The sequence below is a fragment of the Corythoichthys intestinalis genome, chromosome 7, assembly GCF_030265065.1.
Source record: "Corythoichthys intestinalis isolate RoL2023-P3 chromosome 7, ASM3026506v1, whole genome shotgun sequence".
NCBI classification, from domain to species: domain Eukaryota; kingdom Metazoa; phylum Chordata; class Actinopteri; order Syngnathiformes; family Syngnathidae; genus Corythoichthys; species Corythoichthys intestinalis.
In genome coordinates, this window is record NC_080401.1 from 59,027,165 (window position 1) to 59,044,616 (window position 17,452).

General features: G+C 39.4%; 1 protein-coding gene across 3 annotated transcripts in view; it reads right to left on the bottom strand.

Annotated features, from left to right (window-relative positions):
- Positions 1-383: 383 nt before the first annotated feature.
- The window catches only part of cherp (calcium homeostasis endoplasmic reticulum protein), a 39,874-nt gene continuing 22,805 nt past the window's right edge, over positions 384-17,452 (bottom strand). For 2 of the 3 annotated variants that reach the window (XM_057842012.1, XM_057842014.1), the window contains 11 exons: positions 9,488-9,651; positions 9,164-9,409; positions 8,911-9,094; positions 6,560-6,813; positions 4,486-4,619; positions 4,322-4,408; positions 4,084-4,245; positions 3,914-4,021; positions 1,015-1,112; positions 755-940; positions 384-588 (listed from right to left, as the gene is read on the bottom strand). In XM_057842012.1, coding sequence (XP_057697995.1) covers positions 551-588; positions 755-940; positions 1,015-1,112; positions 3,914-4,021; positions 4,084-4,245; positions 4,322-4,408; positions 4,486-4,619; positions 6,560-6,813; positions 8,911-9,094; positions 9,164-9,409; positions 9,488-9,651 — 1,661 coding nt within the window. In that variant the 3' untranslated portion in view covers positions 384-550. The remainder of the gene's footprint in view (positions 589-754; positions 941-1,014; positions 1,113-3,913; positions 4,022-4,083; positions 4,246-4,321; positions 4,409-4,485; positions 4,620-6,559; positions 6,814-8,910; positions 9,095-9,163; positions 9,410-9,487; positions 9,652-17,452) is intronic. The other variant, XM_057842013.1, reaches the window with a different exon arrangement.

The window sequence follows — 17,452 nt, forward strand, 5'->3', positions numbered from 1 at the left end:
AATCCGATTAAAAAATAAAATCACCGCAACTCATTTTTTCCAGTGAATCTCAATGAACATCCATGATTAATCGCAATTAATGGAGATGAAGTGCAGCAAATTTCTTCCCTCTGTAATAAACCTCTAAAGCTGTCAATAGCCTAGTCCAGATGGTTAACTCATTGGCTAGTACTAAATGTCCAATCCGTTTGACGTGGAAGGGTGACGGCGAATGAACGAATGTTCATTCGCTGCCACCCTTCCACGTCAGACGGATTGGACGTCTACCGATGATAATCACCCTGCAGAAGGATGATTCAACGCCATTATCATGGGACATTTATCATCATCAAAGGCGTTGAAAGACTTAAATGGCCCAAAAAAAAGTCAAAGACGCAATCGAAAAAATTTTCACATTTGTGAGTTGAGTTTATTTTGCTATCCCGCTCGTATTTTGTATTCCAAATAAATGTCAAAACGTTCTGTTTGGGAGCAAAAAATAAACCGCAATTAGACTTGAAAAGGTAGACACTATAAACGACAATGGAGGGCACGGCGCTCTTTGATGACATCACTCAGCGGGAGGAGCCTCCTGAGGTTCTCGGTTGACTGATGAACACATAAAGACCAAAATTATTTTTGTGAATGTCAAAAGTTGTTTCAGTTATGTTTATATAGTTTTTAAATTATTTTTTTCTATGCTTGTCTTGATTATAATAAATGTTGTGTCCATATTTGGAGGAATCGGTGCGGAAATGACAAAATATTGGCCTACCTTCCTCTCGCGCCTTCATTCGCGCCACAAAATTGAAACTCTTGTTCCTGCGGTAGTTCTCGTAGGGGTCGTCCAGGGAGACGCCCACGCCCTTGTATTGGTCCCACTTATCGCGGATGTCGCCGCCTTTAATGGGGTCCTGGATGCCCTGCTCCTTGGCGCCCAACCCGCCGGAGCCGCTCCAGCCTGAGGACGTCGAATTGGTCAATGACGGCCGGGTCGGGGTAGCGGCGCCCTTAAAGCAGGATGTAACGTCTCACCCATTTTCATGAGCAGCTGATGTCCTTTGTTCTCCTCGCCCAGGCGGGGGTCCGGGGGACCTTTAGGGGGGGCGCCGCCCGCTGCCGACGTGTAGCTGCTGGAAAAATAAATGACTTTTTGGGTGGTCCGATAATGACTTTTTATCCCATAACCGATATTGTCCAAATCCAAAAAATGCGATACCGATATCAAACTACTACTGATATATGCAGTCATGGACTTAAGTTACATGTTTTGCTATGCAAGTTAGCCAATTGTTGTAAACATTACCATTATACAGCATTTAAGCTAGTGGACATTTGCCATGCAAGTCAGCCAATTGTTGTAAACATTAGCATTCTAAAACATTTAAGCTTGCATACTTTTGCTATTCAAGTTAGCAGATTGTTGTCAAACATTAGCATTCTATAACATATAAGCTTGCATGCTTTTGCTATGCAAGTTAGCCGATTGTTGTAAACATTAGCATTATATAGAATTTAAGCTAGCGGACATTTGCTATGCAATTTAGCCAATTGTTGTAAATATTAGCATTATATAGTATTTAAGCTAGTGGACTTTTGCTGTGCAAGTTAGCCGATTGTTGTAAACATTAGCATTCTATAACATTTAAGCTAGCTGACTTTTACCATGCAAGTCGGCCAATTGTTGTAAACATTAGCATTATATAGCATTTAAGACAGCTGATTTTTGCGATACAAGTTAGCCGATTGTTGTAAACATTAGCATTATATAGAATTTAAGCTAGCGGACATTTGCTATGCAAGTTAGCTGATTGTTGTAAACATTAGCATTCTATAACATTTAAGCTTGCATGCTTTTGCTATGCAAGTTAGCCGATTGTTGTAAACATTAGCATTCTATAACATTTAAGCTTGCATACTTTTGCTATGCAAGTTAGCCGATTGTTGTAAACATTAGCATTATATAGAATTTAAGCTAGCGGACATTTGCTATGCAAATTAGCCATTTGTTGTAAATATTAGCATTATATAGTATTTAAGCTAGTGGACTTTTGCTGTGCAAGTTAGCCAATTGTTGTAAACATTAGCATTATATAGCATTTAAGCTAGCTGACTTTTATTATGCAAGTTAGCCGATTGTTGTAAACATTAGCATTATATAGCATTTAAGCTAGCTGACTTTTATTATGCAAGTTAGCCGATTGTTGTAAACATTAGCGTTCTATAACATTTAGGCTTGCATACTTTTGCTATGCAAGTTGGCCGATTGTTGTAAACATTAGCATTATATAGAATTTAAGCTAGCGGACATTTGCTGTGCAAGTTAGCCAATTGTTGTAAACATTAGCATTATATAGCATTTAAGCTGGCTAACTTTTACTATGCAAGTTAGCCGATTGTTGTAAACATTAGCATTCTATAACATTTAAGCTTGCATACTTTTGCTATGCAAGTTAGCCGACTGTTGTAAACATTAGCATTATTTTGAATTTAGGCTCGCAGACATTTGCTATGCAAGTCATCCAATTGTTGTCAACATTAGCATTATAAAGCATTTAAGACAGCGGACTTTTGCGATGCAAGTTAGCCGATTGTTGTAAACATTAGCATTATATAGATTTTAGGCTAGCAGGCTTTTGCTATGCAAGTTAGCCCATTGTTGTAAACATTAGCATTATACAGCATTGGAACTAGCGGACTTTTGCGATGCAAGTTAGCCGGTTGATGTAAACATTAGCATTATATAGAATTTAAGCTAGCGGACATTTGCTATGCAAATTAGCCAATTGTCATAAACATTAGCATTATATAGCATTTAAGCTAATGGACTTTTGCCGTGCAAGTTACCCAATTGTTGTAAACATTAGTATTATATAGCATTTAAGCTAGCGGACATTTGCTATGCAAATTAGCCAATTGTCATAAACATTAGCATTATATAGCATTTAAGCTAATGGACTTTTGCTGTGTAAGTTACCCAATTGTTGTAAACATTAGTATTATATAGCATTTAAGCTAGCTGACTTTTACTATGCAGGTTAGCTGATTGTTGTAAATATTAGTATTATATAGCATTTAAGCAAGCTAACTTTTACTATGCAAGTTAGCAGATTGTTGTAAACATTAGCATTATATAAAATTTAAGCTAGCGGGCTTTTGCTATGCAAGTTAGGCTATTGTGGTAAACAGTAGCCTTACATAGAATTTAAGCTAGCGGACTTTTGCTGTGCAAGTTAGCCAATTGTTGTACACATTAGCATTATACTGCATTAAGGCTAGCGGATTTTTGCTATGCAAGTTAGCCCTTTACTGTAAACATTAGCATTACACAGCATTTAAGCTAGCGGACATTTGCTTTGCAAGTTAGCCAATTGTCGTAAACATTGGCAATATATAGCATTTAAGCTAGTGGACTTTTGCAATGCAAGTTAGCCAATTGTTGTTTACATTTGCATTATACAGCATTTCAGCTAGCGGATTTTTGCTATGGAAGTCAGCCAATTGTTGTAAATATTACCATTATATAGCATTTAAGCTGGCAGACAATTTGCTATGCAAGTTAGCCAATTGTTGTAAACTTTAACATTATATAGCATTTAAGCTAGCTGACTTTTGCTATGCAAAGTTAGCCAATTGTTGTAAACATTAGCAATATATAACATTTAAGCTAGCGGACTTTTGCTATGCTATATTATCTGATATCATTTTAAAATGCTTTTATCAGCTCCATAAAAAAACATTCCATTCTGGCCGAAACTACTAAAGCACTTTACAAGGTGATTACAATCTCTTCTACTCCTTCAAATAAGATAAGTGGCTTAATCTTATGCAACAAGGGTAGTCGATCAAGAACCAGGTGACATAGGCCGAGTCCTAACTGCGACGATGCCGATCGGCCAGATTTAGCAGCGACTGGTGTAAGGTGTTTACTCACGGTGGCGAGGAGCTGCGTGACTTATGTCCTCGGCGCCTCCTTGTGGGTGAGCGCGAGCGTGACCTGGAGCGGGAGCGACTGCGGGACGACCTGGATCCGCTCCTCGACCTAGCATACACACTTGCGGTTAGCGCTGAGCGGATTGCGTTCTACGTTGGCGGCGCTGAGACCTGGAACGAGAGTAGGATCGGGAGCGGCTTCGGGAGCGGGAGGACCGAGATCTGGACCGAGATCTTGACCGGGACCGGGACTTGGAGGATCGAGAACTGGACGGTGAGGAGGATCTTCCCCGGCTGCCGGAGCGACTCCTGGAACGACTGCTCACACGAACACTGTACAGCAATCAAATCAAAATTATTTTTGATGAAAAATACATCAAAAATCTATAGGAAGTGCCGACGCACACACCTGTTGCGCTTCTCTTGTCCCTTTTTCCTGCGTGCTCTCATCTTGGCCCGGAAGAACTCATACAGGCCGTTCTGTTCCCAGCCTTCGCTGTCGGAACGAAAAGGACAGACACCCGGGTTACTGCTGTTTGACGTCACGGCCGAGCGGGACGAGGCGCCGAGTACCTGTTGCGGGGTCGGTCGTGAGAGGGGGGGCTGTAGAAGGCTTCCACGGCGGCCAGCAGCCGTTCGCTCGGGGGCATGGGTGGCGGCAGGCGGATGTCTTTAGGATCCAGCGCTTTGTAGTCGTAATCCTCCAGCTGAGCACATTAGCAATTGGTGTCACTTTACATTTGGCTTTTGTCAGTTTCTCATTTGTGACCAATTGTTAATTGGCGGTCATCAGGGTGGAAAATGACGAATTACTGTAATTTCTAGCCAATAAAGGTGAACCTGACGAATAGACACACCCTCCAATTTTTACGAGAAAGGTTTTTTTTTATGTTTAAGTCGCACTGAACAGAATGGATGTAAAATGTAGCTTTTTTTGGCCGAAAATTATGATACATTTACAGTTTGGACACCAAGCACCGTCAATGGCAGAAAAAGAGTAAATAGCAGATGCTTTGACATTGATAAAATAATCTGTTGAGAGATAAGGTAGTTATGCCTTAATTGGTGTGTCAATGCATTGACTTTAATAGGAATGTTGCCCTTCCCAACATGGCCGCTCTGATGTCATGTTGGTGGGGGCGATGAAAGGTCTTTTCATGCCTCTAACCCTGAATTGGAGTTTATCACTAGTAGACGTCTAATCCATTTGAAGCGGTCAATGCACGGTCTTTAATGCGAATGTCGCCCCTACCAACATGGCAGCCCACTCAGAGGCCATTTTGGTAGGGGCAATGAAATCTCTCTTCATTTTCTGTCATAGACTGAAATAAGTTTATGTACATCTCGTGGCGTCAATGGCAGGCAATGAGGTCAAATGAGCTAATTATGACTTGATTTGAATGTTAATACATTGTTTTTAATTGGATGGTCTCACCTTCCAACATGGCCGCCCACTCTGAAGCCATTTTGGTAGGGGCAACAAAAGCTCTTTTTATTTTTCTGTCGTGAGTTGAAATAAGTTTATGGACGTCTAGTGCCGTCAATAGCAGACAACGGGGTCAAATAAGATAGTTATGACTAAATTTGAAAGTTAATGCATTGGTTTTGAGGGGAATGTCGCCCCTACCAACATGGCTACCCGCACGGAGGCCATTTGGTAGGGTCGATGAAAGCTACTGTCATGCTTCTGCCGTGATTTGATTGTTTATGGACATCTCGTTCTGTCAATGGCAGACAACGGGGTGAAATAAGCTAGTTTTGCCTTAATTTGAATGTCAATGCATTGGCTTTGAGGGGAATGTCGCCCCTACCAACATGGCTGCCCGCACTGAGGCCATTTTGGTAGGGGCGATGAAAGCTATTTTCATGCTTCTGCCGTGATTTGATTGTTTATGGACATCTAGTGCGGTCAATGCCAGACAACGGGGTGAAATAAGCTAGTTTTGACTTAATTTGAATGTCAATGCATTGGCTTTGAGGGGAACGTCGCCCTACCAACATGGTTGCCCGTACTGAGGCAACGGACTAGACATTATACCCATTCACGACGCTAGATGGCGCCAGATATCATTGAAGCGATGTTCTGTCATGACAGATCTCAACTACTCTCAATAACCAGTTTGCATTATTTTATTGCAAGGTTTTTCCTTATTCCGATTTTTTTCAAGACCACAGTTACAGTTAGACCTCACTTTGATGGTTATTGCAATTATTGCAATTTTGTTGTTTTATCACAATAGATTGGTTTATTTACATTTCAAAAACCAGAAGCTTTTCATTTACGAATGTGATTCCACTTTAGTTTACGTATTTAAAAGTTCAGATATTAAAGATTTGAATGAGGCAAAATAACATGCTTTTTCGCTCAAATATATTGTTATAATATTTTTTTTGAGATGTACTGTAATTATTTTCTGTATAAAAATTAATTTGGTGTTCAAAAAGTCTTTTTTTCAAACTTGAGTCTTGAAAAAGAGGGGGTTGTCTTATATTTGGGCCAATACGGTATTATGGAGAATATCACTGCTTTTTTCTTGTTAAATTTTTTTTTAAATCTATGTAGTAATAAAATAGCATCAAGTATTTTTCCAAGTATTGATATGGAGTTTAAAATTTTAGTACGGTGACAACAGGAAAGGGAACTGACTTTGACCAGCGGTGCCATCAGTCCGGCGGGAAGATCAAAGTAAGGAACGTTGGGCACCAGGCTGGGGTCGTCCTGGACGGGGAGCGGCGGCTGCCGGTGGCGCACGTGCGGCGAGTGGCCGTTGAAGCCGTGCGGAGGAGGCGGGCCGTAGTCCTGGTGCTGGGCCCCGCCCCACGGAGGGTGGTCGCCGCCCATGCCCGAGGGAGGGTGCCTCTGGTTGGAGTGATGGGGTGGGGGCGGCGGGCCCGGCATGTCTGCAGACAAGAGACCATTTTAGACATCGATATATTGATTTAAAAGAGTTTAATTAAGGAGGAATCAAGAGGATGCTGGGTAAATTTGACACTTGGCCAATATTTGACGTTAACTCAATGGCTGCCATTGACGGAGCGAGATGTCCAATTCATTTTGACTTATAATTATTAGTTGATTTTTGTTAAATATTCTGACAACACTACCAATTTAAAAACTACCTTTTTAGCCATTTTTAGATGAGATCAACCATGATTAATTCAATTATGATTAGTTCATTCATTTTTTTAAAAACTTTTGACAACACAATTGATTTAAATATGAATGCTTTTTAGCAATTTTCAGATGAATTTAAACATGAGATTAATTATATTACAATAAAATTAAATAATTAATTTTTGTTAAATCATTTGACCGGACTACAGATTTAAATAATGTTTTTGTTTTTAGAAATTTATTAATGATATTAAACATGAGATTTATTCAGATTAAATTTCGATTAGTCAATTCATTTTTTGCTGTATATTTTGACAGCACGACAGATTTAAATACGAATGCTTTTTAGCAATTTTTAGTTGAGATTAAACAGGAGATTAATTCAATCAAACGATGATTGATTTGTTTGTGTTAAATCTTTTGACAGGATTACAATTTCAGATAATGTTTTTTTTTTTGGGTGCAAATTGTAGTTGAGATGAAAAGTGAGATTAAGATTAAATAATGATTAGTTGATTCATTTGTGTTAAATTTTTTGACAGGACTGCCAATTTTTTTTTTTTTTAATTTTCCGGTCAAATGAAACATGAGATTAGATTAAATAATGAGATTAGGATTAATTAATGATGAATTGATTCATTTCTGTTAAATCCTTTGACAAGATTACTAATCTAAATAATATATTTTTTAGCAAGTTGTAGGTGCGATTAAAAATGAGATTGAGTCAAAATAAATAATGATTAGTTGATTCATTTTTATTAAATCTTTTGATATGACCATCAATTAATATTTTATGGCAATAAAATGTGAGATTAATGAGATTACATTATGATTAGTAATGTTTTTTGTTTCATCTTTTGACAGGATTACCAATTCAAATAAAGGTTTAAAAAAAAACATTTGTAGGTGAGATTACACATGATTAGATTAAATGATGGTTAGTTGAATTAATTTTTGGCAAATCCTTGGATGGGATTACTAATTTAAATAATGTGTAATTGGCAAATTCTAAATGCAATTAAAAATGAGATTAAGATTAAATAATGATTAGTTGATTCATTTTTGTAAGATCTTTTGATAAAACCACTGAGTTAAATATTAATATTTTATGACAATGTATAGGTGAGATGAAACATGAGATTATTTAGCTTGAATTCAATTCAGATTAGTAAATATACATTTTTTTGTTTAATAATTTGACAGGACAACCAATTTAAATATCAATTCTTTATGGAATTTTCAGGTGAGATGAAACATGAGATGAATTAGATTAAATCACGATTAGTCAAATCATTTTTTGCGATATCTTTTGATAACATGACAGATTTAAATACGAATGCCTTTTACCAATTTTTAAGTGAGATAAACAAGAGATTAATTCGATTATGATTGGTTCATTTGTGTTAAATTTTTTGACAGGATTACTATTTCAGATGGTTTTTTTGTGCAAATTGTAGTTGAGATTAAAAAGGATTATTTAGATTAAATAATGATTAGTTGATTCATTCGTGTTAAATCCTTTGACAGGATTGCTAATTTACTATCTTTTTTAGCAAATTGTAGGCGCGATTAAAAAAGATTAATTAAGATATAATGATTAGTTGATTCATTTTTGTTAGATCTTTTGATATGACCACCAATTTAAATATTAATATGTTATGGCAATTAAAACGTGAGATGAAACATGAGATTAATTAGATTCAGTTATAATTAGTAAATCACTTTTTTTGGTGAATCTTGACAAGACGACCAATTAAATTATGTTTTTACTTTCAATGTAAATATGAATGCTTTTTAGCAATTTTTATGCAAGATTAAATAGGAGATTAACTAGACTAAATGATTACTTGGGTAAATCTCTTGACATTTGGTTATGAATTCACCTCTTGGGAAGTCACCCTGCGAGTAGTCGAAGCGATGGGGCGTGTAGGGCGAGCGGTCGTAGTGGTGGCGGGGAGGGAAGTCGTCCTGCATGAAGCGCGACGGGAAGCGTCCGAAAGAGTGTGGCGGCGGGGGCTGGTTGAAGGGCGGCGGCTGCTGGTAGGGCCCTCGGAAATGGGGCGGCCTCTGAAAAAGGGACCTCAAAGTTTAAAAAAAAAAAAATGACAGAAAACAAACGGCGTCAATGTTACATGCCTGCATGCGGGGTGGAAAGGGCGGCTCCCTTTGGCCCCAGGGCGGCTGCTCGGGCTGGTTGCCCCACGGAGGCTGCTGATCGTACGAGTTCCAAGAAGGGGGACCGGGCTCTGGACCGCTCCAGGGCCCCGATTCCCTGGGCGGACCCCCGCTCCAGTTGCCCGGCTCCCTTTGCTCGTTCCACATGCCCTCGTGGCTGTTCCAGGGCGGACACGGCGGGGGCGGCTGATTGGGGTCGAAAGGCGGCTGGACGGAGGGCGGGGAGGTAAGGACGGCAGCGCGACACGGCCCGGCGACGGAGCTTTTTTTTTTTTTTTTTTTTACCGGTTGGTTGGGGTTCCACGGGCCCATGTGCTGGGGGTCATACCAGGCGGGCTTCGGGGGGAGCTCCGAGGCGCCGCCGGAGTTGCCGGAATCCTGGGATCGCGATGGGGCCTCTTCAAACTCCGCCGGCGGCGGACCGCCCGACGCGGGGGGCTTGGCCTCGGCTGCAGATGTAGAAAGAAAATCAGACATCAAATTGTGCAGTTAAAAAATGATCAATTACAGATTCCTACTAGGAAATTCATGAAGTAAATTTTAGTTGCGATTGAACACAGATTACTTGATTCTATTTTTGTCAAATCTTTTGACCACACCACCAATTTCTAGTCGAGATTAAACATGAGATAAAATAACATTTACTTGATTCCTTTTTTTTTGTTGAACCTTTTGACCACACTACCAATTTTTATGTATTTTTAAAAAAATATTTCTTAGGTGACATTAAAATTGATATTAATTAAACAATGATTTCTTAATTCATTTTTGTTCAATCTTTTTACAGCAGTACAAATTTAAATATGAATGCTTTTAAGATTTTTTTTAGGCAAGATTAAACAAAATTAATTAAATAATCATTAGTTGACTTTTTTTTGTCAAACTTTTTTGACCGCACTACCAGTTTATTTTTAATGAACTTTTTTGGTGCATTTTTTTTTAGGTTTGATTAAACAAGACGACAATAACTATCTTAAATAATGATTGATTCATTTTTAAATATTTTGACAGATGTACCTTTTTTTTTTGCAATGTGCAGGTGAGATTAAATGATTAGTTCATCATTTTTTGTTACATCTTTTGATGCTGCTACCAATTTAAATATGAATGTGTTTTACCAATTTGTAGTTGAGATTAAATATGAGATGATTAAATAACGATCAACTGATTATTTTTTTGTCAAATCTTAAATCGTACTACACTACCAGTTAAAAAATATTAAGCAATTTTAGTTGAGAATAAAATTGATATTATTTACATTAAACAAAGATTAGTTGATTCTATTTTGTCAGTTTTTTGACCACACTACCAGTTAAAAAAATAGATCAGATTAATCTAATTAATCTCATGTTTAAACAAAGAGTTAGTTAATTAGTTTTTTTGTCACATCTTTTGACCACACTACAATGTTTATGCTTTTTTTCTTCAGCATTTTTTGTTGAGATTAAACATGAGATTAATTAGATTAAACAAAGATTAGATGATTCTATTTTTTTGTCAATTCCTTTGACCACACTACCAGGGGAAAAAAACAAATTTTAGTTGAAATTAATCTAATTCATCTCATGTTTAAACAAAGATTAGTTGATTCAAATTTTTTTGTCAAATCTTTTGACCACACTACCAATTTTTATGTATGTTTTTTTTTCTTTGGCAATTTTTTAGTTGAGATTAATCATGACATTAATTAGATTTAACAAAGATTTGATGATTCTATTTTTTGTCAATTCCTTTGACCACACTACCAGGGGGGGAAAAAAAATTGTTGCGATTAATCTAATTAATCTCATGTTTAAACAAAGATTAGTTTATTCTATTTTTTTTGTCTTTTTTTATGTATGTTTTGTTTTTAGCATTTCCTAGGTGAGAATAAAAATTAGATTGATTAAATAATGATTAATTGATTCATTTTTAAATATTTTGACATGCTTTGTTGATTCATTTTTGTTCAGCCTTTTTACAGCACGATCAACGGTTTCTTATATCCCTTGACAGATTTCATGTACAGTGGGGCAAATAAGTATTTAGTCAACCACCAATTGTGCAAGTCCTCCTACTTGAAAAGATTAGAGAGGCCTGCAATTGTCAACATGGGTAAACCTCAACCATGTGAGACAGAGTGTGGAGAAAAAAACCCCCAGAAAATCACATTGTTTGATTTTTAAAGAATTTATTTCCAAATTAGAGTGGAAAATAAGTATTTGGCCACCTACAAACAAGCAAGATTTCTGGCTATCAAAGAGGTCTAACTTCTTCTAACGAGGATCCACTCGTTACCTGTAATAAGTGCACCCGTTTTAACTCATTATCGATATAAAAGACACCTGTCCACAACCTGAGTCAGTCACACTCCAAACTCCACTATGGCCAAGGTCAAAGAGCTGTCGAAGAACACCAGAGACAAAAATTTTAGACCTTCACCAGGCTGGGAAGACTGAATCTGCAGTAGGTAAAACGCTTGGTGTAAAAAAATCAACTGTGGGAGCAATTATTAGAAAATGGAAGACATACCAGACCACTGATAATCTCCCTCCATCTGGTGCTCCATGCAAGATCTCACCCCGTGGCGTCAAAATAATAACAAGAACGGTGAGCAAAAAACCCAGAACCCCACGGGGGGACCTAGTGAATGACCTACAGAAAGCTGGGATCACAGTAACAAAGGCTACTATCAGTATCACAATGCACCACCAGGGACTCAAATCCTGCACTGCCAGACGTGTCCCCCTGCTGAAGCCAGTACACGTCCAGGCCCGTCTGCGGTTCGCTAGAGAGCATTTGGATGATCCAGAAGAGGACTGGGAGAATGTGTTATGGTCAGAAGAAACCAAAAAAAGATTTTTGGGGTAGAAACACAGGTTCTCGTGTTTGGGGGTGAAAGAATACTGAATTGCATCCAAAGAACACCATACCCACTGTGAAGCATGTGGGTGGAAACATCATGCTTTGGGGCAGTTTTTCTGCAAAGGGACCAGGATGACTGATCTGTGTAAAGGAAAGAATGAATGGGGCAATGTATCGAGAGATCTTGAGTGGAAATCTCCTTCCGTCAGCAAGGGCATTGAAGATGAACGTGGCTGGGTCTTTCAGCAAACAATGATCCCAAACACACACCCAGGGCAACAAAGTGGCTAGTGGCCTAGCCAGTCTCCAGATCTCAACCCCATAGAAAATCTGTGGAGGGAGTTGAAAGTCCGTGTTGCCCAACGACAGCCCCAAAACATCACTGCTCTAGAGGAGATCTGCATGGAGGAATTGGCCAAAATACCAGCAAAAGTGTGTGAAAAGCTTGTGAAGAGTTACTGGAGACGTTTGGCCTCAGTTATTGCCAACAAAGGGTACATAACAAAGTATTGAGATGAACTTTTGGTGTTGACCAAATACTTATTTTTCACCATGATTTGCAAATAAATTCTTGAAAAATCAAACAATGTGATTTTCTGTTTTTTTTCCCACATTCTGTTTCTCATGGTTGAGGTTTACCCATGTTGACAATTACAGGCCTCTCTAATATTTTCAAGTGGGAGAACTTGCACAATTAGTCATTGTCTAAATACTTATTTGCCCCACTGTATACACACTTATCTTTTTTAGCGGTGAAATAAATATGACAATACTATCAGACGTCCATTAAAAGTTTGAGGGCTTTTTACTTTGATTGGAATGGTGCCCCCACCAACATGGCCGCCTTGAGGCCATTTCCTAAGGGGCATTGAAAGCTCTTTTCATGAGTGTGCTGTTAATTGACAAGGGAAAACCTCCAATCCCTTCGAAGTGGGATGTCTGCCAGGAAATGAACATTCACGCCAATCCTCCCGCTTCAAATGCATCGGACGTTCATCGGCATCAATAGCACAGAGAACATATCATTCATCACGAGTCATTTGAGGACACGCGAAGAGCAGACTGACTTGTTTCTGCAAGTGTCACATGCCGTCTCCTTGGCGTGCGGGCGTGCGATGACTCAGCGCTAATACTTTAGCGTGCTAACTGCAATTTGTTATTGTTTGTTGTGTACGGCAGGCGGGGACAGACCGACAGACAGACAGACATGGTGTACTTTTACTTGACAGAAAGGGAAAATAATGAATGTTTGTTTGATTGGAGACGTACAAACAAAGCGAGAAGTTGGACTCGTGCCTTCAGAAGTTCATGTAAGGTCTTGACGCCGGCCTAATTTCCCAAACCTCTGGGAGGTTGCCATATGAGAAAATCATAGTTTGTATCGAAATGGTGATACGACGCGAAACCTTGTAGCCCAAAAGTTTATCGATATGCTCCCGCCAAGAATTTATATACAGTGCCTTGCAAAAGTATTCGGCCCCCTTGAACCTTGCAACCTTTCGCCACATTTCAGGCTTCAAACATAAAGATATAAAATTTTTATTTTTTGTCAAGAATCAACAACAAGTGGGACACAATCGTGATGTGGAACAAAATTTATTGGATAATTTAAACTTTTTTAACAAATAAAAACAAAAGTGGGGCGTGCAATATTATTCAGCCCCCTTGCGTTAATACTTTGTAACGCCACCTTTTGCTCCAATTACAGCTGCAAGTCGCTTGGGGTATGTAGTTTTGCACATGGAGAGACTGACATTCTTGCCCATTCTTCCTTGCAAAACAGCTGGAGCTCAGTGAGGTTGGATGGAGAGTGTTTGTGAACAGCAGTCTTCAGCTCTTTCCACAGATTCTCCATTGGATTCAGGTCTGGACTTTGACTTGGCCATTCTAACACCTGGATACGTTTATTTTTGAACCATTCCATTGTAGATTTGGCTTTATGTTTTGGATCATTGTCCTGTTGGAAGATAAATCTCCGTCCCAGTCTCAGGTCTTGTGCAGATACCAACAGGTTTTCTTCCAGAATGTTCCTGTATTTGGCTGCATCCAACTTCCCGTCAATTTTAACCATCTTCCCTGTCCCTGCTGAAGAAAAGCAGGCCTAAACCATGATGCTGCCACCACCATGTTTGACAGTGGGGATGGTGTGTTCAGGGTGATGAGCTGTGTTGCTTTTACGCCAAACATATCGTTTTGCATTGTGGCCAAAAAGTTCCATTTTGGTTTCATCTGACCAGCGCACCTTCTTCCACATGTTTGGTGTGTCTCCCAGGTGGCTTGTGGCAAACTTTAAACGAGACTTTTTATGGATGTCTTTGAGAAATGGCTTTCTTCTTGCCACTCTTCCATAAAGGCCAGATTTGTGCAGTGTACGACTGATTGTTGTCCTATGGACAGACTCTCCCACCTCAGCTGTAGATCTCTGCAGTTCATCCAGAGTGATCATGGGCCTCTTGGCTGCATCTCTGATCAGTTTTCTCCTTGTTTGAGAAGAAAGTTTGGAAGGACGGCCGGGTCTTGGTAGATTTGCAGTGGTCTGATGCTCCTTCCATTTCAATATGATGGCTTGCACAGTGCTCCTTGAGATGTTTAAAGCTTGGGCAATCTTTTTGTATCCAAATCCAGCTTTAAACTTCTCCACAACAGTATCTCGGACCTGCCTGGTGTGTTCCTTGGTTTTCATAATGCTCTCTGCACTTTAAACAGAACCCTGAGACTATCACAGAGCAGGTGCATTTATACGGAGTCTTGATTACACACAGGTGGATTCTATTTATCATGAGTTTGCTGCACTGAAAGTAAAGGGGCCGAATAATCTTGCACAGCCCACTTTTCAGTTTTTTATTTGTTAAAAAAGTTTAAATTATCCAATAAATGTTGTTCCACTTCACGATTGTGTCCCACTTGTCGTTGATTCTTGACAAAAAAATTAAATTTCATATCTTTATGTTTGAAGCCTGAAATGTGGCGAAAGGTTGCAAGATTCAAGGGGGCCAAATACTTTTGCAAGGCACTGTATCTTTTTAAAAAGGTGTCATGGTTTAAAAGTAAAAAGGAATCAACATGTTGCTAGCAAAACCTTCCATTAGAGTAATAATTAGTTAGCTCACTGGCTACAATTGATGGCGCTAGACATCCAGTTAATTTTTACTGGATTGGACGTCACTAAAACCACATTATTCACAGCCGTTCTTCACGGTTTTGGGGTCCTTTCCTGTTCATTTTGAGTCACTTTTTATATGTTTTGATACATTCTCAGGTCACCTCTTGTTCAGTAACCCAATATTAACAGGAAATAACCTGTAAATGGCCACTAATCAATCAGGAAGTGACACAGAAATACCCCAAAATCAACAGGAAATGACTTTACAGGTCACTTTATCTTATTTTAGGGTATATACAGATAACTCCCTGTTGATTTTGAGCCACTTCCTACTCCTTTTGCAGAGATTCTTGAGTCAATTCCTGCTCAGTAACTCAAAATCAACAGGAAATGACATGGAATGCCCCAAAATGAACTTGTTGGCTGCCATTGATGGCCATTGGCAGCCATTCTGAGTCACTTCCTATTCATTTGAAGGCCTTCTTGAGTCACTTCCTTTTCAGTTACCCAAAATCAACCGGAAGTGAACTGTAAATGCCCCATATTAGACAGGAAGTGACCTGTAAATGCCCCAAAATCAACAGGAATTGACGTGGAATGCCTCAAAATGAACTCAATGGCTGCCATTGACAGCCATTTTGAGTCACTTCTTATTCATTTGAGGACATTCTCGAATCCGTTTCTGTTCAGTAACCCAAATTCAACAGGAAATGACCCGTAAATGCCCCAAAACCAACAGGAAATGATATGGAATCCACAAAAATGAACTTGTTGCCCGGCATTGATGGCCATTGGAGTCACTTCCTATTCATTTAAGGGCATTTTTGAGTCACTTCCTTTTCAGTTACCCAAAATCAACAGGAAGTGACCTGACCCTGCCCCAAAATCAAGAGGAAATGACGTAGAAAGCCCCAAAATCAACTAGTTAGCTGCCACTGGCGGCCATTTTGAGTCACTTTGAGGGCATTCTTCGACATAATCGACATAATCGACAGGAAGTGAACTAATTGGCTGCCATTGACGGCCATTTTGAGTCACTTCTTATTCATTTGAGGACATTCTCGAGTCCATTCCTGTTCAGTAACCCAAAATCAACAGGAAATGACCTGTAAAAGCCCCAAAATCAACAGGAAATGACCTGAATCTGCCCCAAAATCAAGAGGAACTGACGTGGAAAGCCCCAAAATGAACTCATTGGCTGCCATTGGCGGCCATTTTGAGTTATTTAGAGGGCATTCTTCAATCATTTCCTTTTCAGTAACACAAATTTAACAGGAAGTGACCAGTTAATGCCCCAAAATCAACAGGAAATGACATGGAATGCCCCAAAATCACCAAATCAACAGGAAATGACCTGAAACCTCCCAAAATCAAGAGGAACTGACGTGGAAAGCCCCAAAATGAACTCGTTGGCTGCCATTGGCGGCCATTTTGAGTCACTTAGAGGGCATTCTTCAATCACTTCCTTTTCAGTAACACAAATTCAACAGGAAGTGACCTATAATCGCCCCAAAATCAACAGGAAATGACCTGAATCTGCCCCAAAATCAAAAGGAACTGACGTGGAAAGCCCCAAAATCAACAGGAAATGACCTGCATCTGCCCCAAAATCAAGAGGAACTGATGTTGAAAGCCCCAAAATGAACTCGTTGGCGGCTATTGGCGGCCATTTTGAGTCACTTAGAGGGCATTCTTCAATCACTTCCTTTTCAGTAACACAAATACAACAGGAAGTGACCTGTAAATGCCCCAAAATCAACAGGAAATGACATGGAATACCCAAAAATGAACTTGTTGCCTAGCATGGATGGCCAATGGAGGCCATTTTGAGTCACTTCCTTTTCATTTAAGGGCATTCTTGAGTCACTTCCTTTTCAGTTACCCAAAATCAACAGGAAGTGACCTGAAACTACCCCATAATCAAGAGGAAGTTATGCGGAAAGCCCCAAAATCAACTTGTTGGCTGCCATTTTGAGTCACTTTGAGGGCATTCTTGAGTCACTTCCTTTTCAGTTACCCAAAATCAACAGGAAGTGACCTGAAACTGCCCCAAAATCAAGAGGAAATGATGTGGAAAGCCCCAAAATCAACTCGTTGGCTGCCATTGGCGGCCATTTTGAGTCACTTCCTTTTCATTTAAGGGCATTTTTGAGTCACCTCCTTTTCAGTTACCCAAAATCAACAGGAAGTGACCTGAAACTGCCCCAAAATCAAGAGGAAATGACGTGGAAAGCCCTAAAATCAACTCCTTGGCTGCCTTTTTGAGTCACTTTGGGGGCATTCTTCAGTCACTTCATTTTCAG